General features: G+C 34.8%; 1 protein-coding gene across 3 annotated transcripts; it reads left to right on the top strand.

Annotated features, from left to right (window-relative positions):
• The first annotated feature begins 68 nt into the window (after nucleotides 1-68).
• LOC128245715 (guanine nucleotide-binding protein subunit beta) lies at nucleotides 69-27,457 on the top strand. Of its 3 annotated transcripts, XM_052963944.1 has the most exons (10): nucleotides 115-219; nucleotides 6,948-7,005; nucleotides 8,534-8,624; nucleotides 11,192-11,337; nucleotides 12,297-12,360; nucleotides 13,494-13,723; nucleotides 17,954-18,083; nucleotides 18,770-18,841; nucleotides 22,540-22,756; nucleotides 24,070-27,457. In XM_052963944.1, the coding sequence occupies exons 3-10, from the start codon at nucleotides 8,562-8,564 to the stop codon at nucleotides 24,174-24,176; spliced, it is 1,029 nt and encodes a 342-aa protein (XP_052819904.1). In that variant the 5' UTR covers nucleotides 115-219; nucleotides 6,948-7,005; nucleotides 8,534-8,561; the 3' UTR covers nucleotides 24,177-27,457. The 3 variants fall into 3 exon arrangements, with proteins under 3 accessions (XP_052819903.1, XP_052819904.1, XP_052819905.1); XM_052963943.1 differs by lacking the exon at nucleotides 6,948-7,005 and having other exon boundaries at nucleotides 69-219; XM_052963945.1 differs by lacking the exons at nucleotides 115-219; nucleotides 6,948-7,005 and adding an exon at nucleotides 5,683-6,149.
• Nucleotides 27,458-27,926: the final 469 nt, after the last annotated feature.

Below are 27,926 nucleotides of genomic sequence, written 5' to 3' on the forward strand. Positions count from 1 at the left end.
TCATACTAGCTTTTTCCGAAAGCTTTATGGGATATTTACTTATGTATGCTAATGAGTTGTGACGTCATTTCAGACTGGCGTTTGCGGGTTGAAATATTGCAAATCAGAGCAACCGCACCCTTTGTGCATTGAAAAGACAATTTTGATGCCGGGTGATTGAACATTTTCCGTCTATATGAAGTTGTGAAAGGGTTTGTCATTAAGTGGTGAATATACGGGGTAAGTTTAAGGTCCAACGATATCGCCTGCATTGTCATTAAACTGACAGAAGCATTTAAATTGACCTAAATGAGCACCAAACGGAACCCATATCAAGACGGAAGCCATTTTGTTTTGCTTCCCCACCCACTTAATATTGCTGGGATACGAAGTCGATTCGAGCTGTTATTTCACGTTGTACCCGTTCATAAATGATAAGGTCAATGCAAAAGCAAACGTTGTATTCAAAGTTTTCAAAGATCCTGTTCATTCATTCCAGAAATAAGATTTTTCACTTAAAAACACTTTTCAAAAATATTGACATTTCTTCCATCTTCAGGAAAATTTACGTAGATAGTAAAAATAGTGTCATAGGCTTTTGATATATGAAAGGGGAGATGCATATGATAAAGAAAATAAAAATGGTATCATGTTTATGTTAAATACGAAAGAAGAAATTCAATGTTTATGCATGTGGATAGGGAAAAATATTTCATCAAAAATACATTGTAGTCTGGCATAAACAATCCTGTTTCAAGTTGAAGTAAATGTATCTGGTGTGTTTTAAACCATGTACATAAGATAGTCGTGCATTTCATTCCTTGAAATCCGAAACTGATGCTCTCTAACATGCGTTTTGTGTTGAACACACTGGTAGACACTCGTAAAGTTGATATAAAAAATCAGAAACACTACAGACCTTGACTTAAGGATAATGTCACTGTAATTAATCATGCTGTTTTTGAAAACTACAATTAGTCTGGTGTTAAATTCCACCTAAGTATTTACCAAATGCCCTCAGAGAGAGTTCCATTATGTGATATAAACAATATCATATAGATAGAGACTTTTACTGTAAACGAAGCCAGATTTTGTCTGTGAAGTGAAAAAAATGACATTTTTGCATTTGGAAAGTCTCTAAGGACACATACCAGAATGTTATATATAATCCATATAATTGCAAGATCGCCAGTAAACATTAACTTTGAAAATTACGTGATTGCCTTCTTCTTCATATACTAAGCTGATTTCTTCAAAGAACAAACGTAGCTGAACAAGACTGGTTGTGATAGTGGTGGTGCACAGTGTCTCAAGTGTTAAAATTTTAAAACTAGACAGTGTTACATCTGGTGAGTAGTTCAGATAACTCTGTGAGATATGTTTTGTTCCATTCCTGTACTGTACTTGGGAAGGAGTTTGCCAGTATCTTGTCTGAAATTCGCTCCTGGAATAACCGGTGTTGGTACCTGGTCATGCCTCGCCGGTTTGGAGTTACTGTGTTGATGTCTACAAGGCAGTTGCTGATCTTTTTCATCATGGACAACTGACTGTGTATTCGAAGCTGTTTGAGGGATTCCCAGTCTTTTATCATATTTGAGACGCATCCTTGGGAGTTAGTAAGAATAGTCCCTAAAGACAAAGCTGGCAAAGCTGAATCTGCTGAATGGCTTTGGTGTGGGTCACAAACAGTGGGTTCATTCTCAAGTGAGGGTCAGACCATAGCCTTGTAGGAAGCTTCCTCAACAAATAATTTCGATCATTAGTATTGGATCACATCTAGAAGGTCCTTGAGGACGGCTGTAAAGAACAGTGGGTGGAGTACTGTCCCTTGCAAAACACTGGATTGAAGGTCTGCTATTCCTAACTTGGCTCTATAAAGGAAGGCTTGTTGTTTTTTGTTGCTAAGAAAAAATTGAACTCTTGATGTCACCCCTTCCTCTGTAGAGGTCCAAGTATGGCAACTTGTGCAAATGGCTGACGATTGACATCTACCTGCTTCCCTCGAGATGTATTGGAGGTGATTTCTTGGATTTTCTTATAAAGTTCTGTCTCACAGGAGTGTCGCTTACGGAAACCATGCTGGTTGTCACTCGATCTCCACAAAATTAACTAGTCATTGTCTCGGATGCTCCCAAAGACTTGTGTTATATAACACAATCTTGTGTCAACTTAACTGTAAACTCAGCGATTACCAATTGTGCAGGTAATGCATAATTTAATTCCAATCTTAAGTGTCAATCAGTGACGTAATCTGAAACAACACAATTGTTTTCGACTATGACAAAGGAAGATTGCAAAACTATAACTGTTTATTTTTTTTCAATCCCAAAGTTTATTTAGAAACAGTGTTTGCTTTATTTGCTGTCATTTTTATAAACATTATATAATTTATTTTTAGTGAAGATTGAGCTGGATTTTTGGGACAAATGTCTAAAATGTGGGGACATATATTGAGAAACATCTTGCAAAAATACAACATGTAACATCCACTGTTTGAGTTTGGGTTAAGCAATTCTGGAGGTCAAAGATTGTGGCAAAATAGTTATGCTTCAGTATCTTGTCTTCTTTATACCCTCCGCAGCCTGATTGACTCAGTGTTTTTGAAATAACACGAAATGTTTATGATTAATCTACAATAATGATTATGTGCAAGTGAAAATGCAAAATTCGGCCCCATTTCCTCATGCTTAAGGTTATATATAATATTAACCCCCATTATGAGTTCCCCTTCAGTTTGACCTGCTGGTAGTAGACTTTTTTACCCAAATCAAACAAAATAATGTTCAAGAATCATGAATGAAAGCATTTTGCTGCTGCCATCTGTCAAAACTCAAGTTACACTAGATCGAAGGGCCACTGGCATAGACATGTGCATGGTGGAAGGGACATGCATTGTAATATTGGTTGCATTTTTTGAGTGCACTCAACTTCTCCCGTCATGGTCACATTGATGTAAATCATTCTATGAATATTGGGTCTAATGTTCTACTTATCAAGGAGACCTGCAGAAGATATATATGTGTAATTCATACAAGGTCAAGGTCAGAATATTGGATGCCGCATATATTTTGGTAGTCCATGGTCATGTTTTCATTTGGTTCATGAATGTCTACATCCAAAATTGGAGCAACGCAGGTCAAAATTAAATGTATTCGTAACATTAAAAAGTTCAGGGTTTCAATATTCAGGGGTTTCCCTTAAAGAAAGGTAGGTAGTATATTACGCTCTAAAAGTGGGGTAAAACGTCTTAAATCCAGACCTTGGAAATTAAAAATCTTTCAGAAGGTGAGGGCTTTGAAGCACCAAATATTTAATAAATTAAATGTCAATGTTACTTGTTTTTTGTCACATTAATTTTTAAATCAACCTTATATAGAAATGATTTATTTGAATATAAATTTGTAAACTTTGCTAAATTTGATTGCAAAACATGATCCAAGAAATTGTTCTTTCAAAGAAAAATCTATAAAAAAAAAAAATGATTGCAAGGAATGGGTTTTCAATGGGAATTGGATGTCTGTGTCAAGGTTTTTTAAACCATGATAACTGGTTCAATATCACTAAACCCATGATGTCTGGGTGAAGGTTACAATACTAAGGTGATGGTTTACATCTTGTGTTGAGATTATTATCTTATCCCCATTGAAGGAATTTAATGTTGTTTTCATCAAAGCCAATCTAAAAACCCAGCTCAAGGTCAAGGTAACAATAATTTGAGGTATATACAAGTGTATTGAGTCTTGCAGTTTATACCCCTTCTGGACCAATTTTAAACCCATCAAAGTGATGTGCAAAATCTAACATTTCATGCGGTTGACAAATATTGCTCAGTGTTTTTCCTCTTTCAAGAGAATGGTGGCAGGGCCCTTCGATAGGAGGAAAATAGTGTTGTTTTGACAAATAGGGGAGAATACTGATATGATTCATGTAATGTTTAACTTGTTTTCAAACAGGGCATTCATTTAGAATTTGAAACTGGAAGTCAATCACTTTTGGAAGTTTTACACTGAAATGTGGAAGTTAAAGTCTCCCGAATACAGTATCTTTTTTTTAACAAGTATATTAAAAATCAAATAATTTGCAACTTTTAACTTGCCAAATTCACAAACTTATGTTATAATAATTCAAGTGATTGAAATTGTGGCCATAGTAATATTGACAAAAGGTTTTGATATCTTGATCTTCCAACCTTTCAACTTCAAATTATGGAAGTTATTGTACATCCAAGGAATCAATGTTAGGATTTTTCACCCATTTTCAGGGGATAATATACATCCAAACTTTCTTTAACGGAAGCCCTGGTCAAACCTTTTATTTAACAAACCTACCGACATATTTAAGGAATGAATTGCGGGGTTGATGTCATTATCGGGGTATGAACGAAATTGGGTTGGTCAATGTGTGTGGAGTCCAAAGGACTCCACGCGTACTTTGACCAACCCAATTGCGTTCATATCCATTAGTTCATTATTTCATTCAAGAATTGTTAAAAAAATACTTCATTTCATTTAAGAAAACCTTTCAGTAATCTGTTCTTACCCATTCTGTAAATAGAACGACCCGACTATAACCGGAAACATTTTTTCCAAATGACGTGACAATAACGCGGGAAAAGATCAACCACTTGAAATCACTTTAAAATGTAAAATTGAAACATATCTGGTACCAATATATTTAAAATATAATAAACTAACACTTTTAAAAATGTTGATCTATATTTTACAGACCTGCAACCAATTACAAGATCAATAGCTTTCATGTATATTGTTATGCATTGAATTACAATCCGAACATAACCGAAGTTGTTGCGTTCATCGATTGATGAACGCAATTGCCGAAAGGCAGTTCATTTAAGGAATGGAAGTTGAGGTGTAAATATTCATGAATGGCACTATATTGCTAGAGTTGCTAAATGTTTAGAGGTCAATGCTCAAAAACTCAAACGAAAAACAAAGCATTTTTCTTAAAATGGATTTTTTTTTAATACTTTTTTCAGGACGGGAATGAGGCCGAATTTCGGCTCCAAAAAAGGGCCAAAAGAACTCTGTAGTCGTTGTTGTTGCTGCCTTGTTTATATTTAGTGAGTGATGCTGTTAACTGTCCATATAAAGATTAAAAAGTTAGCCAGGATACGGCATCCAGGGAAAATAAGGTGGAGTCTTGTGAAAATAAGGCGGAGTCTTATAATTTTGTAGTGGTCAAAATAAACACCAGCCCTGCATGAGTAAAATTGCTTAGATTGTGGATTTTATATATTGCAGGGCTTGTTAAATTTTTTATGCCAAGCACTGATGTAAGAATTTTGGCTTTTCATCCTCAAGTATGAAAAACAATGATTGATTAAGGGAAAGGCTAGCAGCTGGATCGATCTAGATGTTTCTTTTTGTCCTACAATATTTCAAGCGTTTCAAAGTTCTTAGAATAAGAAGGAAGAGATATCAACTGCTGCCAAAGTAACTGCTCATTAGAATCAGAAATTGTCAGTCTGTTGTCTGTAAAAGTAATTATGAGAACAAGGAACATGCAGCCTGGAGGGTGTGAGCCAGCAGATTCTGTTAGAGTTACTGCCCTTGAAACTTGAAAAATCCATACCGGCTGTCTGGGTTCTAAAAATATCCACCTCTATGTTAATCATTACTCAGTGGATCTTACACTAAAGTGAGGCTGAACACTTGCAGTTTTGCCAGGCAGTTGCATATTACAGGACTTTTACAAATTGTGCTCAAATTTTAGTTTGTGAATTAAAGTAACATATGTAAAGCTTTTGTTATTTCTGTGATCTATTGGACTTTGTGTAGGTTATTTTGTGATATTGTTAAAGTGTTATTGATGATATTATTATTGGTCTGGCTTGTGAAAATTACCAAGAGAACAGCCATGTTTTCTCAATACAATCAATAACTGGAAACTTAGTAATCGTCTAGCTGTTTTATGGTAGTGAAATATTTGGATGTTACAACTGTTTCTTGTTGGAATAATTCATATTGCTTTTGTGGAGTAATTCTTTAAGCTGTGGAGTTTATCAGTGAAATATGTTCCAGAAACTTGTTGCATTGTGAATTGTGTAGAAATGATGGGGAAAATATTGAATGAAAAATAATTGGCTGAATGCCAGAAAGACAGAGTTATTTGTTTGAAACAGTATTTTACAAGTTATTAACGGTCTACAGGTAGGTATTATTAATTGTTGTATGTAACTGGTAATTGTTTCTAATATTCAGACAAACGTTTAAGAAGCAATTAAATTGAACATTTCAACATGCCTCTCACCAGACTAAAGAACTAGTTTTCCTCGAACAAGCCCAAATACTGAATGTTCATAGTGACTTGATACCCACAAACCTGAGTATTCAATGTAAACATGTAACAAAACCCAACCAGACTAAAGAACTAGTTTTCCTCGAACAAGCCCAAATACTGAATGTTCATAGTGACTTGATACCCACAAACCTGAGTATTCAATGAAAACATGTAACAAAACCCAGATATTTTTACAAACCCAAGCTTGATTTGAGCTTAAGTTCAATGATTTAATTACATAATTATCTCAAACAGTACCTGTCACCTGTGGGTCTAAAGGAAAGTGTAGTGGAAAAAGGGTTCCCTCTGCTTGGTACTACAGTCATACGTTATGTTTGGATAGATTGGTTGTGATGACTCTTGAACAAAAAAACGACTGTCTTGCAGGTTTTATGCCATCCTCTCTTAATCACCAATTGTTGATCACATCATAAAAGTAGTGTTGGTTAATCATACCAAATCAAACATCAACAACAGTGACCCCCATTGCAGCAAAATTCAGCTATCTTAAGTAATTGTGTTTTCAAAAGTTAATTCAACAATCAAACTACAGAAATATGCCTACAGGAGTCTAGCAGCATGAAGTAAAAAAAATAATCCTGTAGTCCTTGTACTAATTGAGTTGGCTGATAATGCATTTAGAAAAATGAAACTCTTTCTTCTTTCAGTTATGTTGTTGTAAGAACTATTCTACTGTGAAGAAGTAATTACAACGAATTTAGTTAGGCAGGTCAATCTCAGTTCATTTTTCAAATTAGGAGAAAAGAGGGAAAGTAATTATGCTGTTATTTAATTGTGTCGTTTTGTTGTTAATTTGTTCACATAATGGGAACAGGTTGATATGTTGGGATAATGTTTTTGAACTAGTTTTCTGCATATCATTGTGATTTGAATTATATAGGGTGATAGTCAAATAATGATTGTGTCTGCCTCTTACCTAAGATGTTTTGGGCTCATTCCCCTCCCGGGTGAGAGTGGTCTAGTGGTATGGGTGTCTGCCTCTCACCTTAGATGTTTTGGGCTCAGTCCCCACCAGGGAGAAAGTCGTCTAGTGGTATAGGTGTCTGCCTCTCACCTAAGATGTTTTGGGCTCGGTCCCCACCAGGGTGAAAGTGGTCTAGTGGTATAGGTGTCTGTCTCTCATCCAAGACTTTGTGGGCTCTGTCCCCACCAGAGTCTGAGTGGTCTCCTGGTATAAATGTCTCACCCAAGAGTTTGTGGTCACCGCTCCAATAGGAAGAGAGTGGTCTAGTGGTATAAATAACTGCCTTTACCTCAAAATTCTGCAGTAATAATGATAAAGTGGTGTTATTGGTTGATGAATCCTTTTAACAACATGTCAAAGAACCAATTGAAGCAAGATCATTTTTTACGTGAAGACCAATTCCTTTACAAAAAAATATAATCTATTGTTTGTTAATACATTGTTAATTTAGATATTAAACATAATTCTCACACTTATGCCAATAACACTTACTGATTCCATAAGTCACCTGAGTGAATACTTGGGTTTAAGTGTGGTTTCTGCTAAAAAAATAAAATACATGAGAATTGTACTAAAACAAATTTTGGGTAATAGTCAGAGCAGGAAAACCTGTAGGCTCTGAGTATCAGTGATTTTGCCTATTTCTAATGATTAACACAGAATACAGGGTACCAGAATTGATGCGGGTCTACTAGTTCTTCAAAGTGGTTTTATTCTGTTCCAAGTTATAAAATCATACAAGATCGTTGTGATGAAATAAAATTGTGTTGTCCAAATAAAACATTGAGTAATAAATCACATTTTATCCATGAATGTCGCAACTATTCTTGCTGATTTTGTGTTCACCAAGTTAACATGTACATGATTTATAAGGATGACAAAATTAAACTTCCTTGATATCTGGGTCAATGGTTAGGACAGACACTTTCTAAAAAATAGTTTTACCACTCAGCATTTTTTTCCATTTTTTTGGAAAATAATAAGGTACTCATAAGGAAAGAAGGAATTACTTAGATTACCCAAGAAAATATTACTATTTGGTGCTCATACCCAAGGTCAATTAGTTAATGATAAGTTGACACTACTCAATAGCAATTGTATGCCATTGTTATTCTCTGTAATCAGGATAATATTTTTAAATTCCGTCTTTACAAATTTCACAGCAAACAAAATAGCTACTTCTTATTTTCCTGTAAACATGTCACTGTATAATCCATAATTAAATGGTTGATTTCAGATGTACTAATGTGTGCGTTGCTCTTGTTTCAGTGGTGTTTTCCTGTTTTAGCCTGTCAAGATGAGTTCCTCCGAATTAGAAGCTCTTCGGCAGGAGACAGAACAGTTAAAGAACCAAATTAGGGTAGGTATTTTTTTATAAAAAAATATTTGGGTAGGTATTTCTTATGAACCAAATTAGAGTATGTACCTATACGGCACTTGGGCCCAGGTTTCCCACTGCAATTTTTCAGAAATAAAATTTAATTGAATAATGGCTGGAATAGATCTTGTAAATCATAAGAAAGAGCGGAGTGAGTGAGTCCTTACTCATTAAGTACATACTCATATGTTCTCTCTTATAACATGTTATCTGAAGCCAGACAAACAAATTATGAAATAAACTGCAAGTCTTACACTAAGTGCGATAATTATCGGAGGCTGAAAGGTGCGTCACTGAATATCTGGAATGAAATTTGCAATACTTAGAAAAATGGAACATTTGTGACATTCTGATACTGTTTTTATGAGACTGGTACAAATGCTACTGTAATAAATAATTCTGCTACATACTCACTTTGTTCTGGGCTATTTAGTACATTTCTAAACAAAAGTATGAATATGTCAAGAAAGTGAAGTACTATAAAGTTATGTTCAAGCATGAACAATACATTTTTTATATAGGTTAAGAAAAAAATATGAAGAAACTAAGTTACAACTGCAAATTTCTCAGCCATGTATGAATAAATATGAGAAAGATTAAAAAGGCTTAAAAACAGGATTGATTTTTAAAGAAATGTGTGGAGTCTTGCATGATTAGACTGTAGACCTTGTCAATCAATGTTCCCATGGTTACACATTGACTCTTTGAATCTGCTTAGAATTTTTCGCTGGAAATATTGAAGTTTGGCTAAGCAGATGTTATGTTTGTTTGGCCCTAAATATAGGTTTGTTAGGGGTTATATTGATGTGTTGAAACTATTAAGTAAGGTGTTTAGAAAGAGTTACATTTTTTTTCATAAAACCCCCCCAAACATTCTAATATTTAGGCCCGCTTTTGTCGTAATATAACAAGAAAGATAACTATTTTTTTGTTAGTCCTACGTGGGTTGAAGTTCAACGATTAAATCAGTCGATTGATGTCAGCATACATGTTTTATCTGTCATCCACGTCAAGCCATACCCAAGTCCTCTAGTCACTTTAAACAATATATTGTGAAAGGGCATGTATGATTATTTTACAAGTTGCTAGAAAATTCATCCATCAGAGTCCAAACTAGTGAGAGTAATAGTCCTGTTAGTTTGTGAGTCGAAGTGCACAGACAAGGTGAAACTATACCTGCACCAGAGTCAAGCACTCACAGACAGGACCCCTATTTAACTATCCCCCCAGAAGGCAGTTACTTGTGTTCAGCACTCAGGCAGTGGATTGAACCTGCGACCCCTGGATTGACAGTCTAGTGTCCTATCATTAGAGACACGAACCACCACCCTAGTTTGATAGTAATGATAATGTTTTGTAGATATATGTAGGTGATAGTCACCTTATATCAGTTATCAAGGTGCCTACGTGTTTTACCGTGATGTTTATTGGGAATCTCGGTTAAAACAACAAGAGATAATTCTCTCAGAGGACAAGTGAATATAAGCACAGTTGTGCTGGATTGTCCAGCTACTCAACAGTCAGATGGATATGTTGTAGATTGTTTTATTTCGCATGGGTTTATTGACGCAAATATTTTGTCATTTTTATTTTTAATTAAAAGTATTTCCACCATCATCATGTCGCAAATCCTTAATCTTGTTAAGGAAATTGCCACCTAGAGAGATATTGTTGAGAAAGAATAGTTGAAACTTTGAAGTTCACAAAAACAGTATTAGAATCAGATTTTGGAGAAATTTAAAAAACATGAAAAAAACAAAATTCTGTGATAAACACTTCAACAGTAAAATATACAATTAAACTTCTTATATTTGAGGTAAAATCATTATTGCAAAGCTTGATCATGTGCATTTCAGGTATAAGAATATGAACATCAGATATTATCTTGTATATATGGTACTTTAAAATATGTGTTCTGCATTCTAGTTGTAAAAGAAAAACTGAAAGTATAGATCTAGTTCTTAAAAAATCCTGAATTAAAAAAAATATGCCAAGTGTAGTGCTTGAACCACTGAACCCAAGATAATGAGCTTGAAGCGCTACTGACTTGGCTATCTGGACAACTTGATGATCTCATTGCAAACAACAATTGTAAAAAGAGAAAAAAAATAACAAACATTACTTTAAAATAAAGGATACATAGCAAATTGCTAGTACTCAACATTAGCTTATTGACAGTAACTAGAGTCTGTCCCTGTCAGAAAACTCAATCTAGCTGGTGTTTAAGGATATTTGATAGTTTAAAGTTCAAGGCAATAACATGTTTTTGTTTACGCTACAGTGCTAAAGTGAAACAGAATGTTCCATACCTCTTTCAAAAAATTAATTAGAGGTTCCAACATAATTGATTGCTTTGCTTAGTCTATTGACTTAATAATTTAGAATAAAACCAGCACACACAAACATCTGAGAACCAAACTTGACTTGCTAGTGTTTTAATTGTCAAATGTTCCCTGCCCTAACTTTAGACTGCTGTTAAACATAAATACTGGACTGATGCTAAAACTAATTTTCACAATTTATAACAATTTTCTCCTCTTCTGTTACAGGAAGCGAGAAAAGCAGCAGCGGACACAAGTTTGGTACAAGCAACAGCAGAAGTTGAACCCCTCAGTAGAATACAGATGCGTACCCGGCGCACGCTCCGGGGACACCTCGCGAAAATATACGCCATGCACTGGGCCTCAGATTCTAGGTATAATTGGAAATAATGTAAAAACTGTTTTCCTTAGGAGTACCCAGCAAGGTCTCTATGCAATAATGATCTTAGCCATAAAAGTTAATTATCTTAGTGATATATTTTCCTTATTAATTATCTTTGTGATATATTTTCCTTTCAAGTCGAAGCTTAACGAATGCAAACAATCCGGTTGTTTGCATTTGTATTGAAAAAACGCCTTATGTCAGGCACCTGATTTTTAACACACTTTTAAAGATAAAAAAAAATTATATGGAGTTACCAAGCATAGATAATTCACCTTTTATGGATCAAATATTTGTCTTGTATGCAATTGATATGATTGAATAACAAAATTAAGTTTTAAAGGCCACTTGCAGGCTGCTTTGGTTTTCCTTGTTACATGTAAAATTGCATGTATTCCTTAAGGTTATTGTCCCTCAATATTTTTTAAAATGAATCAATTATAGAAATCATCAGGAAGTACTTCAGCGTAAAGGTTGGTTATTTCCAGAGAGATATATACGTTACATTACAACACATATTTTCTAAGAATACTCTAAGCCTATCTTGACCTGAACATCTTCTGCAAATTCTTACAAGCTAATTCCAGGTAAAATACTTGGGTACGAGATAATTGCATATCTTCCAAGATTTTTATTGGTTACGGATTGCATTTTGAGTTATACAAATTTATTGGTAGTGGGAACAGTTCTAAGTATAAACTATCAACAAATTAAAACACCTGCCTTAAATACGAGAACAAAATCCTGATCGATAATCGGAAAAATGTTGACCTGTTGTATCAATTTTCAAACATAATCGATTAACAAAATAACACTTGTTTAACTTGAATTGTTTAGTTATGATTGTTTTTGTAGTTTGTTAGTTAGTAATTTGACAGTCTGAAAAAAATTAAGAGTTTAATACTTTGTTTTTACATATGTTAGGAATACATTTGTTTTTACGTCTTTCAGAAATTTAGTATCAGCATCACAAGATGGAAAGCTTATAGTATGGGACGGTTATACAACAAATAAAGTAAGTGGTAGTTAGAAGAAAATAACTAAAGAAATTTTTGCTATGAAGCACAAATTTTTTATTTTTTTCTTGACTAGGTAGGCATGGTATATGGTAAATATAAGCCTGAAAAAGGAATACTTCTTGGCTAAGTGTGAGCACTCCATACTTGGTGGGAAAGCTTTAGTTAAGTTTGACCATTACATAGCATATACATTGTGAACACACATGATTTAAGCATTAAGCTCTTTTCACTTGTATGTTTTGACACAATCTTCATTGTACATGAGTGAAGTGATCTGGTCCTAATGATTCTTAAGTGCAGGAAATCAATATTGACATTACTGGACACATAGTCAGATTTCATTGGTCATCTCAGTTATTGTTGAGTAGTCAGATTTCATTGGTCATCTCAGTTATTGTTGAGATGTCACATGTAAGTGGCTTAAGTATCTACATTTAGAGATCTATGTTTGCAAGCTTTGTGGTCAAGCTTGTTTTCCTCATTATAATGTAAACACACCACAAGGGAATGATTTCGCTGAAAATTCATACTGTTTTGTTGTCCTAACAAGTGGAAAAAACAACACCATTTTAACTCTATTGATCTTGTTTGTTCTTCAACATTACTTGTAAGTAAAGCTAGACAGTTCCAGACTAACAGCATTAATGTGCCAAAAATACCATAGCTTATCTTACAGGCGTAGTTGTTTTCCCCTCGAGCAAATATTTTATTTCGCTAAATTTATAGCAGAAATACCAGAGGATAGAAGTGAAATAATGTTGTTTATGTTTATCTACTGGCACTACACAGTGACTTCATAGGTTAGTGTTTGTGTTGATATGTATTTATAAATGAAAATCTGACTGCTGATATACTTAAGTAAACGTATGGCAAATTTGAAAAATACTGTTCTCCCATAAACCATCATTCCCAATACTCAGCTGACTAGGGTGAGATTGTGTCTTATGTTATTGATATTAAGCATATGAAATAACATAGAAAGTTTAAAAGCTATTTGATGAAGTCGCTATGAACCCCTCAAGAAAGAGTTGTTCTTTTCTGTTTGTTTAGTATATTAAATGTAAATATGATTTTAAATTATAAACCCACATGAAAATGGATTTGTCACATCATATACTCTCTTGTCAAGGTTCATGCAATTCCACTGAGGTCCAGCTGGGTGATGACTTGTGCCTACGCACCGTCCGGAGCTTACGTAGCGTGCGGCGGTCTCGACAACATATGTTCCATCTACAGTCTCAAGACGCGCGAGGGGAATGTGCGCGTGAGCAGAGAGTTGCCTGGGCACACTGGATACCTGTCATGTTGTAGATTTCTCGACGATAACCAGATCGTCACGAGTTCGGGTGATATGACTTGGTACGTGTTGCATGTTGTGGGATTTGTATTATACCTCATGGGTTGGGGTGAAAAGACCGAGATTGGCAACCTGATCATCCGTAGCTGGGGTGAACTGACTTGGTACTGGTCATATTTTCTTGGGATTTGTATTATACTCCATGGGTCCAGTGAAAAGGATGGGGAGAGGAAACCTGATCATCCCAAGTTTAGGTTATATGACTTTGTACATGTTTATTTTGGTCCAATTAAAGATTTAACCTTTATGGTTGGCTTGGGTGGTAAACATGATGGTCAAAGCTTAGTTATGCAAAGTTATATGACTTCGTACATGTTTTATCAGTCAGGAAATAAGGTGTTTAAATCAACAAATCGGAATTCTAACATAACTACTAAGTACTTGACAGAAGGAATTGCAACAGGCTTAGGTTAAAAAAGAATAAGATCATGCTTGAACTCATTTTGTCCACTGGTCATTTGTTGTTTGAATGATAGATAAATCCAGATGTGTATAACACTGGGTAGATTGGGCAGGCACCATATCCTCAAAAGTTAAAGGTTACTTGGTATCTAGCCATGTATGGTGGTATTGACACAGTTGGGGTGAGTAGAAAAGTTGGACATTACAAGCTATTTAGCACAAGTTTATTTATCTAGAAATAAAAACTGCTGTGTCTTAAATCTTAATCCCTTTTCCCAGTGTGTGGCCACTTACTCAACAGAGATGTAATCTGCAGGAGGCCATGTCCTTATGATGTCAATGTATTGTCACCAAATTTGAGATTCATGTTTCACTGTGAGACAAAGATGACTAGTATCAATAATTAAAACAAAGGTATATCGAAAAGTTGTTTGGCCTTAAAAATACATTAAGAGATGCCTCTAGAAAACACAGAATGAAGATGATATTCTATTATCATAATGGTGATTCCTGTTTAAAATATCTTGACGTACGCTAATGACAAAACCATGTTTGCTTAAATTATTCAAGAAGAGCCTACTGCAATAATGCTAATAGGAATACAAGTGGTTAATGGCTTTATTTCTTCATAGTTTTCCCTCATTTTGAAGTATTCTTGTCCTTTTATTTAGAACCCCAAAATTATCAAATGAGTTCAGGGGTCGACACTAACCATTTTCCCAAGGGATCCCGAAGGGACACCAACATCTGAAATCGGGTGTCCCTTCCTGAAATTAAAAGTCCCTTCCATTTTTTACATTTTTTTCATTAATGAGCCTGTTTTAATATTAAATTGAACATACAAATCCAGTGCCTTTTACTTTTCAATTTGTAATTCAAGTATACACCATATTATACATGTTTTCAACAGCATGCAATGACAAGTTAGTTATAGCACAATGTCACCCATGTGAACCTCTGGCAATGGCAGAGAGGAAGATTTGGGTCTTAAGTCGGTAGATTGGGTTCAAAAGTGGTAGAATGTCTAAGTCACACAATGGGTACAATGTAAATAAAAACTTGGATGTTGTTACTATTTTTAGATTTTCGGAAAATACGCATTAAAAATGCCATGGTTCAGGGTCTTGTCAGATGTCATTGCATTTGATTGAAAAACAGTAGGAATATTACATCTGGCTTGTGAATCAATCAGACTGCCCAACAAGTGTAGTGCATACTGGAAGAGCAGACAACTGGAAAATAGTGTATGTTTATTTTCGCGCCAAAATGTCATAATTTTTTATCCATTGATTGAAGATAAATAATAAAACTTTGGAAATTTTATTTCTATAATGTTTTGATCAAGGCATAAAACAAAGAATGCTGAATAGTAGGATGGCTTCCCAATAAACTAGTTCCGTAGGATGCCAGTCTTTTGTGCTGTAAATGTTACTGTAACCACTCGATGGTCGCATCATTAAGGCATCAAAGTCAGCAGTTTTGGCATCTTTTTGGGCGGTTCTGACACATGAGCAAACTAGTTCACCATAATTATTGTACCGATTATAAAAGTCCGTCACCTCTGACACCATAATTATTGTACCGATTATTAAAGTCCGTCACCTCTGACCTTGTTGATAATGTAAACAACAAAGCGGAAGCGTTTAACCGCATGTGCACTGTGAAATGACCTGTTTATTTATAGATTCATGACGTAATTATAGTGAAAAGGTCAGCCATACTTTGGCTTTAGTGTGTGCTACGTATTAATATTAATATCTTTTTTACATGCACTGTCAAGAAAGTTAGGGGGACCCAAATTTAGGTAATTAATTCATGAAACGCTATTTATTTATTGATATTTAGCTTTTATCGGTCAAAATTTAAGTGTCCCGACGGAATACCGGACTTTTGAAGTTCAGGTGTTCCTCCGGAAAAATTGGTGTCCTCTGGATCCCGGGACCCCGTTAGTGTCGAACACTGGAGTTCCATGTTTTCTCGCATAAATCACTCAATAATTGCTACCCCGTGGTTTAATTCATGAAAATTATGGTATATGCATCTATTCTTAAGTGCAAGATCGATCCTGTTATCATGATTAAAATGCTTTCAACTTCAGATTAATATGAAGATTGTTTTTGGCCCTCAGACTGATATAAAGTATTTTGGCCCGGACATTTACATAACAAACAGTAGGAAGTACATTATAATGAATATAAATAACTTAGGAAACAATTTCAAAATGATTCGAAGCCAGTCAACTCTGCTATGGCCATGAATCCCTCATACTCAGATAGACCTCAGCAGTTTTCAAGGTTGACAATTATCAGCTGTACATGAGATAGGGTCCTATTCTCTGATTTTTATGGACTCCTAAAGTAGACGCTGCAAGCCAGTGCCTGCAAGAACAGCATTGTCAAAGACATGGCTGGCAATAGCAGAATTATTGATCTCACATTGGCTGACTCTTATACCAGGGGAAAATTTCACAGAGGGAGAAGGCAAGATTGAATCAATAATGTTGTCATAGCGTGTAGGTCCTCATTGGCTGGTTGGTTTGAGATATGAAAGTAATGGCTTCAGAAGAGATAACCTCCTGATGCTATCATTATATAAACTGCCTTTGTGAGGGGATTCAATAGAAATTTGGTTAATTTAATCTGAAACAGATCCAAAACATGTTTTGGGCTTAATTACTGCGTCATAAAGTCAGTAAAAATATATATTCGTAAAAGAATAAATATAAGGCCATTATTGATAAACATGTCCAACATTCAGTCCAGACATAGCATTGACCATGTCTGGCTTATAAGAACATTTGTGACTGCATTGAAAAGATTGAATGTACATCTGCATCAATGACTGATTTTACTTTAATTTCGAATGGGAACTAATGTCTTATACTTTGAAGTATATTTGTTTGAGACTTCTCTAAAAAAAAAGAACAATGGCTTGCTTCCCAGTATGTAAGTAGTAAATCAATTGTTAGGGTCATTTTGCATTACCAGATTGCCTCATCAATTTGTAATCATACTATTGCATCTTCAGACGAACTTCATGTCATTGGGGCACGATGAATACCATCCAACAATCAGACCCAATCCAACAAAACCAATCACAGCCTTGCTTGCTTCTGACTGATTGCCGGGCTGTTTCGGAAATCACTTATTTGATTAACTGTTTGGGAAATATGAGATTTTCCTCTTATTTTCAACCCATGCATGTTTTTTTCGGGAGAGTATTAGTGTAGTATGGGCTGGACTAGAATGCCATTTTTTCCACCATATTGGGAATAATGCCGGTACTTTTTAAACTTGTTACTAGAAAAATTATAATATATGATTGGGAATTTTATTTTTTACATTAAGAGACAAATATGTTTATTAGCATTGGGAATTTCAGCTCCCAAAGTGGTCAGAAAAAAACACAGTAGTTTTATGTGTTTTGTAAATTGTTATGTCACTGTTTTTATATCAGGTCAAGTCCATCATTCAATTTGTACATCATTTCAATCATGTTCACTCTCAGCCAACATTAAGTCAACAAGAGTGACTAAGCATATGTTTATATAACTTAATTCACAATTGTTGTTAATAGACAAAAGATTGAATCATAATTAGCAAGATTAGTTGAGGGAGATGGGCAATAAAACTTGATACATGTGTTGACAATGTCGGTTGTGGAGATGGACAACGATCACCTTTATCAATAACATGGGTTCAATTTTGCATTTTTCTCTATTGCACATCACTTAATGTGAAATCTTGGACAATTTTTTTGGACTATTTTTATATTACATGTATACTTTAAGTATGTCTGAATCTTAAATCCTACCATTTTGTACATTTAAGTGCGCTGTGGGATATAGAGACTGGCCAGCAGACGACGTCATACCTCGGTCACACAGGCGATGTTATGAGCCTCTCCCTCGCACCGGACATGCGCACCTTCGTTTCTGGAGCATGTGATGCCTCAGCTAAGGTACAATATGGTTGTATGGAATGACAACTTCTTTACAGTTCTGGTCTTCTGGCTTGGGAGAAAAGTTTGATACTTATCATTTGCACACATTCAATTACAAATTATGCCTGTTTCAGATTATCTCCTCTTGTTGAGTTTTGAAGTGTTTTAGTCGAGCGTTGTCTGTCATGATATGCATGTCATGAAGCAGGCTATGCCAACACTACAATCCATTCATCCATAGTTGTTCATGGTTTTCAGCCATAGTCATAAATGGTTTTTCACCCATAAATATACATGTTTTGCAGACCTAGAAGCTGCTACGTATACATGTACAGAGTAAGACGCCTTGTTTTTGGAGTCTGCTTGACTACTTTTTTGCAAGTTTAGGTGTGAGACTATACCAAGGAGTCAGGTTTAGGATATGTTCTAAATCATGTAGAAAGGAGAATGAATTTTATTTATTCATTTTATTTGAACAAAATTACAGAAAGCAAGAAGATGCAAAATAGCATTTATTATTACAGTTAAAGTTTACATAAACTAAGAGTCTTATTGACTCCAAAGCCCATAGATGTAGGAGTCCTGGCCAGAATTGACGAGTTCCAGACTTGTGTTGTTCCTTTAGAGTATAAATACAATGTTTGGAAGCAGTCTATTGAGTATTTGTGTTTGTTTTGTAATTATTTCTTGTTTTGTGTTTGCAGTTGTGGGACATTCGAGATGGAATGTGTAGGCAGACATTCTCTGGACATGAATCTGATATTAACGCTATCACAGTAAGTAGCATGTACACCTCTTTACCTTTCAAGGGGTGAAGGCCAAAAGGTTCTAAGTGACGTTAAATAAAGAAGAAGATATAACCTTTTTGCTTTCACCCCTCAATTTGGAACTTGTATATCAACTGGCATATCACATTAATGTGTGTAATAGATATAGAAAATGCCATAGATAGTTCAAAAAGTATAGTTACTAGTTTTTAATCAATCGGTTGTCGAGAAATGAAATGATCGGTCAGTAAGTCAAGAAATGAAGTAATCGGTCTTGTGCATCCAATTTCTCATTGTTTTGATGACTGTGCATAGAATTCAGAAAATAAAAGATTTATTTAACGTAGACAGTAACAAAAGCAGCTGTACATTGTTATAGAATTAAAAAGACACCTTTACAAGGTTGTTAAGTGGGATAGACTTCAGTTTCAGTACAAATAACCTTTTACAGGTAGCATTAGTTATGTAAATATTTCCAAGGGAAGGTCCCCTTGTCATTAATGAATACTAACTTATTAAATAGGTAATAACAAGTTATTGATTGAACACTGCAAAAACAGTCTGGTTTTGTAACAGATATTGTACAAATATGTGAATCATTCGGTGAAAGGTAAATAAGCTTTTGTTAATATAATGACTGGAAACCAGACAACAGGACTTAGCTATGTCATTTCCCTCAAATAAAAGCTGTATTCAGTTATCTGAAAATGAGAAAAAGTCAAGAATATCAATATTATTGTACTGGCTGATGGAAAAACAACCTCAGAACTTTGTATGTACTGCATCTGATGACAGGTAACTGTTAACAATAATAAAAGGAGCTCTAACAGCCATCCATTAGGACACAGACCTTAAAAGAAAATAATGATATGAATACCACTCAAGTATGGAAACAGGGGAAAATATGAGCGCTTGAAATTAGGATTGGAATATTCAAGCCCTTCCATTATAAGTGATATGCTTTTGGAAAATTGTATCAATGATGGCTATGTTATGCATATATTTTAACAAGCTCAGCCAGTATTTTACAACCTCAGCTAGTCTTTTAAGCAGCTAAGCCAGTATTTCACAAGCCCAGCTAGTCTGGTAAGAAGCTAAGCTAGTATTTCACAAGCTAAGCTAGTTGTGTTAAAAGAGCTTAGCTAGTATTTCACAAGCTAAGCTAGTCTTGTAAAAAAAAAAAAAAAAAAAAATTAGGTAAGCTAGTATTTCACAACTTCAGCTAGTCTTGTAAAAAGCTCAGCTAGTACTTCACAAGCTCAGCTTGTATTTTGAAGAAGCCCAAACATCCCTTGTGTTTTGAATCGACAAGCAAATACTTACTCAAAAATGTAAGCCTTGATAAAGCCCAGCAAACATTTTACATGTGTTGGGCTTTTTATGTGATGTCCTACTTTTTACAACTGCGTAAATTGCTTATGTGGAGAATAAATGAAGTTGAATTCTTAAATTCTTTTTCCACTAGTTTTCTCATACATTGAAGGACATATGTTTTTGTGACAACAAATATTTTAAAAGACAGCATGTGTTTGGCTTAGCTCTTCAACAATAACAATACCATAATTTATTCATGAAAGAAACCAGGGATGGAGACAGAAACATTCTTGGAACCTTCTTGCTTCCATGGCTTGAAATGGAAATTGAAAAAAACTTGTTTTCTGTGAACTAAGGCTCACTCACCCTTGGCTGGCAACATTTGACTTCTTCGTCCCGGGAGCACAAACATATTGATTTTGTGACGCGTTTATTTCTCCATGTTTTTGTGAAATTGTTATGTCTCATAGGATTCATTGTTTTCATGCAATAATGTTTTGTCAAAGGAAAAGGGAGGTTGATATATTTCTGAAGCATAATTTTGTCATGGGTTTTCCTTTCTTTTGTCCAAATAAATAAGTATAATATTTTTTCATGGTGGAAGGTGGGGGATATCTTCATCTTAATACTTTTTTCTGTTTAATTAAAAATTCTTTATGACTGTGATATTTGGGAGTTTGTCATTTTTCTTTTTTCATTAAATTCTAAGTGTACTTTGTACCATATTTAATGAGTGTTTCCACTTTGACTGTATGCTTTGGAAGTCAGTTGAGGGAGATGCATGGCAAACTTGTGTTAAATTATTTGATATTTGTTTCAAGAAACAGTCATTCCTAGAGCCAAAATTGATACTTGTTTTAAGAAACAATCAGCTCGTACTTCATGTTAAAACAACAAAAATCACAGCAAGTCTAACTTTTACAACTCCATGCTATCAAACGGCTCAATCTGGGCAGATTTACAACTCCTTAATAAATTGTTTTTTTTCTAAGCATCGTTAAGTATTTGGCACTTTATAATGCCATACTGGACATGGCTTTATCACTAATGTAGCTTCTTCAGAAGAGAAATGATCTCTCGGAAAATGCATTTCTAGATGTCACTGCAAGGTAAAGCATCACATTTCTAAATGTCACGGCTACGGAAAACATCTTGACAATCTCTCATGTTTGCTTGATCGCTTTGATAGTAAATTAATTATGGATGTAGCTCTCAATATTGAACGGCTATCGACGTTGCAGATTCTGATGAAAAACAATGTTTCGTACCCGCAATATTGGATTGATTCCTTTTTTATGTAGTTGATCAATAATTCAAGTGATGTTCAACAGTGGTATTGATTACAGCTGTTTTCTGCAAATAAATGCTACAATTTCATGTTTGGCACTTGTCTTGTTGATGCTATTAATAATCGATTTATCTGAAGTGCTACCCTAATGTAAATCTATTTTGGGCGGTATACTATTTAATGGATAAAATATCATGATCATAGTTCAATTGAGGTGGAAATTATTAGTTATTTTGAAATGATCATTTTTGTACTTCTATAAACAAATATTGCTGAAGTGCAGTAATTACAATGGTCATGAATGTGATATATTGAACTGTTTTTCATTCTGAATGACCTCTGTTTATGTTTACTAATTAACACAAAAGAGAAATAATAACATTACAAGCCTCTTTGTTGTACTCTTAAAAGATTAGTTTTCTAAGCTTTGATCATAAAGCACTATAATGGGTCTATCATCGGCATGTCTCCAATTGTTGAGAGAAAATGCACTAAGCTTTTGTTATCTGGTATTAACCGGTACTGAGAGCATCTTAATTAGTAAGGCTTTCCAAAGTATGGTAGATGGGTTCAGTTGTGTGAGGTCCTACTTTGAACCAGGTTTACACATGCAGGGATTTCCCTGATGTAGCAACTTTCTTGCTAGGGATCTTTCAATTCTATAGGTAAAATGATGTTCATATGTCAATGTTAAATATGCGTTTATTGAAGGTACCTATAATAATTAATGTGACTCACAACAGTGCCAACTTTAGACTTTCAAATTACTATTGCTCGTTCACCTCAATTACTGAAATCTTAGGGTCTCGAAACTATTGTGGTTGTAAAAACATGTTTTTTATTTTTTACTCCAGCTTCCACATCCACTTTGTTTCCCTACAATTCTTCAGTGTTCCCCTTTCCCGTTGACAAGGCAGTTGGAAATATATATTATATTATCTCTTATTTCAAAGATGTATTGCTATAGTTTACTTATTTTCCAAACAGCTTGGCACTATGACTGTTTAACATCCTTGCAGACAATGATAGGATTAAAGAATACTTAACTGGATCGTGCATATATTTCTCTGTACCATCCATGTAACTGTCCATGACTTTGTTGCAGTATTTCCCGAACGGTTTTGCATTTGCAACTGGCTCGGATGATGCGACGTGCCGACTGTTCGACATCCGTGCAGATCAGGAGATAGGCATGTACTCGCACGACAACATCATCTGTGGCATAACTTCAGTGGCCTTCTCCAAGTCTGGACGGCTCTTGCTCGGAGGATATGATGATTTCAACTGCAACGTCTGGGACGTTCTCAAGCAAGAACGAGCAGGTATGTACTTTCACTGTATTTTAGTGTTTTGGAAATGCCCATTTTGTAGATTAACCTTGATCCAGTCTTAAACAATTGTGGGAGGGATTCCTTTCTAAAGCATTTGTCCAGTGACCTTCATCCAGTCTTAAACAATTGTGGGAGGGATTCCTTTCTAAAGCATTTGTCCAGTGACCTTCATCCAGTCTTAAACAATTGTGGGAGGGATTCCTTTCTAAAGCATTTGTCCAGTGACCTTCATCCAGTCTTAAACAATTGTGGGAGGGATTCCTTTCTAAAGCATTTGTCCAGTGACCTTGATCCAGTCTTAAACACTTGTGGGAGGGATTCCTTTCTAAAGCATTTGTCCAGTGACCTTCATCCAGTCTTAAACAATTGTGGGAGGGATTCCTTTCTAAAGCATTTGTCCAGTGACCTTTATCCAGTCTTAAACAATTGTGGGAGGGATTCCTTTCAAAAGCATTTGTCCAGTGACCTTCATCCAGTCTTAAACAATTGTGGGAGGGATTCCTTTCAAAAGCATTTGTTCAGTGACTTTTATCCAGTCTTAAACAATTGTGGAGGGATTCCTTGATAAAGCATTTGTCCAGTGACCTTCATCCAGTCTTAAACAATTGTGGGAGGGATTCCTTGATAAAGCATTTATTCAGTGACTTTTATCCAGTCTTAAACAATGGTGGGAGAGATTCCTTTCTAAAGCATTTGCATTTGTTCAGTGACTTTTATCCAGTCTTAAACAATTGTGGGAGGGATTCCTTTCTAAAGCATTTGCATGTGTTCAGTGACTTTTATCCAGTCTTAAACAATTGTGGGAGGGATTCCTTGATAAAGCATTTGTTCAGTGACTTTTATCCAGTCTTAAACAATTGTGGGAGGGATTCCTTGATAAAGCATTTGTCCAGTGACCTTCATCCAGTCTTAAACAATTGTGGGAGGGATTCCTTTCTAAAGCATTTGCATTTGTTCAGTGACTTTTATCCAGTCTTAAACAATTGTGGAAGGGATTTCTTTCTAAAGCATTTGCATTTGTTCAGTGACTTTTATCCAGTCTTAAACAATAGTGGGAGAAATTCCTTGTAAAAGTGTTTGTCCAGATCGAGTTTGCTACAATGACAGTCAGGTTCAGGCAGGATGGGCAAATTCTATACTAAATCACAGAATCTGTCAGTCACTTTTCAAAAGACAGGATATTGCATATACAAAAAGTCATTGAAGTAAGAAAGATAGAACAAAGAAAAATAGAATTATAATACTTTACATTTAAACTACCATATTTCGCGGAAAGTTATTATTCACCATTGTTACTCTTGCAGGTGTTCTAGCGGGCCACGATAACCGTGTGAGCTGTCTCGGAGTCACCGAGGATGGAATGGCTGTTGCTACTGGATCCTGGGATAGCTTCCTGAAGATCTGGAACTGAGGCATTGTCATGGTGACCAATAGACACACACCCTTGTCACCAATGGCAACATGCCTCACTTGTCAACTATATATAGTCTTATAAGTGTACCTAATTACTGTTTTATAAGTAATTATCATAACGATTATGATGATGACTAAGAATTCTAAATGTGCGCTGTGTGTAAACTGAAATTTTCAATTAGTGTCCAGCATATTTTTCAGTGTGAACTGTGTATTTGATATAACTATGAACTAACTATTGAAGTCGTTTTTCACACATGAAGAGAGAAATGGCTGGATTATATTTATTAGGATTTCTTTATACTGCAATATTCTGTGCCGCATATATGGATTAAAACTCCATGTAGGACTCATTGATGTTCAGAACTTCTCAACACATCTTGGAGAAGCTCAACCTTGTCACCAACTGAATTCGTTAATCGGACATCATACCGAAGAGACCAAAATTCAAGAAATCAGAAATGACCTGGACACCCATACGTAGTGGATACATCGGAAAACCATCACTTGAATCTCTGTAGATTTTGTAACGAGTTATTAAGTGATGATAATGTTAGTGTGCTTAGATCTGCATGTATTGAATATTGTGTAAAAGTATTTGTCATCTGCCTACTGGAAAGTGTTTTCCTCCGTTGATGATATGATATCATGTCCTAAGATTTAAACTGTCATTTCTGATTTGCTGTAAAATTGATGTCAACCCAACACATAACTAAGTGTTCTTCATTTTCACATTTGTACTGATTTTGTATGCATTTTTCTTAACATTGGAGTGTGTATGTTACTGTAATAAATGTATGTGTGCCTCAGACCAATATTTACAGTACTTTTTATATCCTTAAATAAGACGAGAGCAGTAAAGAGTTGAATTAAGTTCATGAGAATGTAGTTCAGGAATCAATTCATTATCGGTAGAGAACATCAAGTTTAGGCAAGTAGCCAAAATTATAGAAAAAAAAATGGTAAAATTTTGTAATAAATCTTGCTTGCTAAACAAATGGTCGAATGGAGCTCTCACCGAAAGCCATTGTGTAGACATCACTTGAAATATGCTTCAAATTAATAGAATGAATATATTTGTACAATTGCAGTCCTAGTGGGTCCATAGATGTCATTAATGGGTAGTGCTCGACTTGGTTGAAAAAGGTCTAAAATGCAACTGATTGGATGTGTGTGTGTATGTTGTATGATTTTCATGCTTGCTTATTCGTAAGTATTTTCAGTAATGGTCTTTGATTGTTACCTAGATCTGACAAAAGTAAACATAAAAAATATATGTTAAATTCAAAAGTGTATTCAATATAAGGAAAATTTAATAAAAATTATTACTGAATAAGCTTGAATGGTACATAAAATCAATTATTATCAACCAGTGCTTAAATTGTTATTTTGTCAAATTGCATTTAATGCGATCATGTTATACTTCAAATGAATGTAAACGAGGATTGATTGTAAAGCTCTTTTTAATTTTTTCGTTATTTTGAACAAATTTTTATACTCTCCTGCGGAATTTCACCAATGTTTCTATGATGCTATTTAAGATGTTATTTTATATTTTGTAACAGGTGTTTTTCATATACTATATTGATTGTTTAGTTGAACTATTTATTCTCCCATTGTGTGAATGGTCGTGGTGTTCACAGTATGAATATATGTGTTCTTTTATTTAAAATATTTTTCAAATTCAGTCCTAAATTGGCTGGAATAACACATGATCGTGATGTAAATTATTGCCGGGTTAGCACCTTAGACACAGAAAACCATTGCAGATACTAGGAAACAGATTTTTCTGGTAACAAGAACTTGTCGTTTGAATGTGGGACATGAATGCACAAGTATGGATCGGAAAGTGTCAAAACTGTGGAAGTTGATACACATTTTAGTGTAAGTAAATGAAATGGTCTTGTATTTGAATGAATAACGTGTAAAGCTAGTCCGTTTGATGATATAGTCCACTACGCCATGAAGTTTGTTTTATCCAGTAATCTTTTTTAATAGCTGAATACAACTGTAAAGTCTTATCTGCATTGGTGTAAGTGCCTCGTTGGTCTAACTGCGAGCATAAAGTATAAACTGTGTGCCTGGAACTCTTGTGAGGGTAGATATGGCCCGGATCATTCGATGTGTGTTAATGTATTATCTGTCACAGCCCAAGTTCAGATTCGGTGAATCGAAGATGAGCTAAACTGACAAGCTTGTTTTCATTAGTTCCTGTAAGTTTCGTGAAGATTTTGGCAAAGGATGGCATCAAATTAAAAAGTATTCATGATTGAACTAAGTTAAGAAATCCAAGTTTAAGGTTCAGGTACTATGATGGGGAAAAAAAACGACCGGACATCTGGAATTTTATTTCAGTGTCAAAAATGGAAATGATTTTGGGCATGATGACTGATCATTTATTCAATGTATATAATTATATTCACATGTGAAAATTTATTAAAGTGCAATCTGTTTATTAAGGTGTAGTGATTTTGTAGTGAGTAAATGGTGCATGTAGTCTATTTCTTTCTTTTTGTTTTTAACTAACGGCTATATCAGTTCAGTATACATCAAAACTCTCCATTTCTGTGTATTGTCAACATTTGTCTTGCTTGAAGTTTTTTCGAACCATTTTTGTACAAAATGTCAGTAATTTTACAGGATATTCCTGTAAGGTTCGTTGATGTTTACTTAAAAAAATATATTAGAAAATAGGAAAAAAATACATAGGTCTACTCTTTGTAATTTCTTTTTCTTTAGAGGAAAAGATGGATTAAATTTCTAGTGGACCATCAATCTAGATTCTAAGTTGTGATAATGTTGGTTCGCAATGTAAACTAATTATTATAATGATGTAAGACACATAGATATCCTCCGAGGGTTTTCAATTATTTCTCTTGTCTTTTATGTCGACTCTAGAATATTTGCTTGCTAGTTTTATGCGTGATTGATATATTCTATAGCCTCTGTGTTTACGTGACCATTTCTATACACAAATTTCTCCCAACCCTTGCTTAAAGTATGAGCTAATGACATTTATAAAATCTGAATGTTTAACTTGTGACAGTTTTATTTCGTGTTAATATGGGAACAAACAAAGATCCTGTTACTTCATAAGATAATGATTTTCCTAAAAAAAATTGGTTTTTATACACATGTGTATTTATCAACTTACAAATGTTGATTTTTACCGAACAGTTGCATCCTTACTATAGGACATAGGTGGCTGTGTATCTGAGGCTTATATAGTGTAATTGTATCTGTTAACTTTCATTGGTCAATAAAGCTACATGTCTTAAACCAGTCTTTGTTCTTAACAGTTGTCATTCGGTCTCACCCTTGGAGGAGATCTTCAGCAGGTTAATAGTTGCTATAACACTCACTGACTGACTGATCAACCATGTAGAATGACAAGAATGCAAAGGAATTACAAGGACAAGTCCAGTGCAGTCGATATTTCAAAAACATGTTTAGAGGCAGAAACCAAGGGACCAAATGACAAGTTTAATATAGTTACCTGAGAAAATTTAATTTTAAATGTTCACTTCAATTGTTCCCTTGAGCTCTACCTTACACACGTCATTAAGTAAGAACAAACAGAAGCTTCATTGTTTGAAAACTCCTGTTTTCAGGCATGCTCTAATTACTGTAATAAAAGGTTCAAAGAAAGGCTTGAAACTGGAACACCATTTAAATCCTAGTCACCCAAGTTATTGTTTTTCTCTTAAATGTCAGAGGAGGAAAATGATACTCCAGGAAATTAATAATG

This window comes from Mya arenaria, chromosome 9, assembly GCF_026914265.1.
Source record: "Mya arenaria isolate MELC-2E11 chromosome 9, ASM2691426v1".
Taxonomy (NCBI): Eukaryota; Metazoa; Mollusca; class Bivalvia; order Myida; family Myidae; genus Mya; species Mya arenaria.

Coding starts and splice junctions, on each gene's coding strand:
- LOC128245715 (XM_052963943.1), top strand. CDS start 8,562: ATGAGTTCCTCCGAATTAGAAGCTCTTCGGCAGGAGACAGAACAGTTA. Junction 13,724..17,953: donor AGTTCGGGTGATATGACTTG/GTACGTGTTGCA, acceptor TGTACATTTAAG/TGCGCTGTGGGATATAGAGA. Junction 18,084..18,769: donor CATGTGATGCCTCAGCTAAG/GTACAATATGGT, acceptor TTGTGTTTGCAG/TTGTGGGACATTCGAGATGG.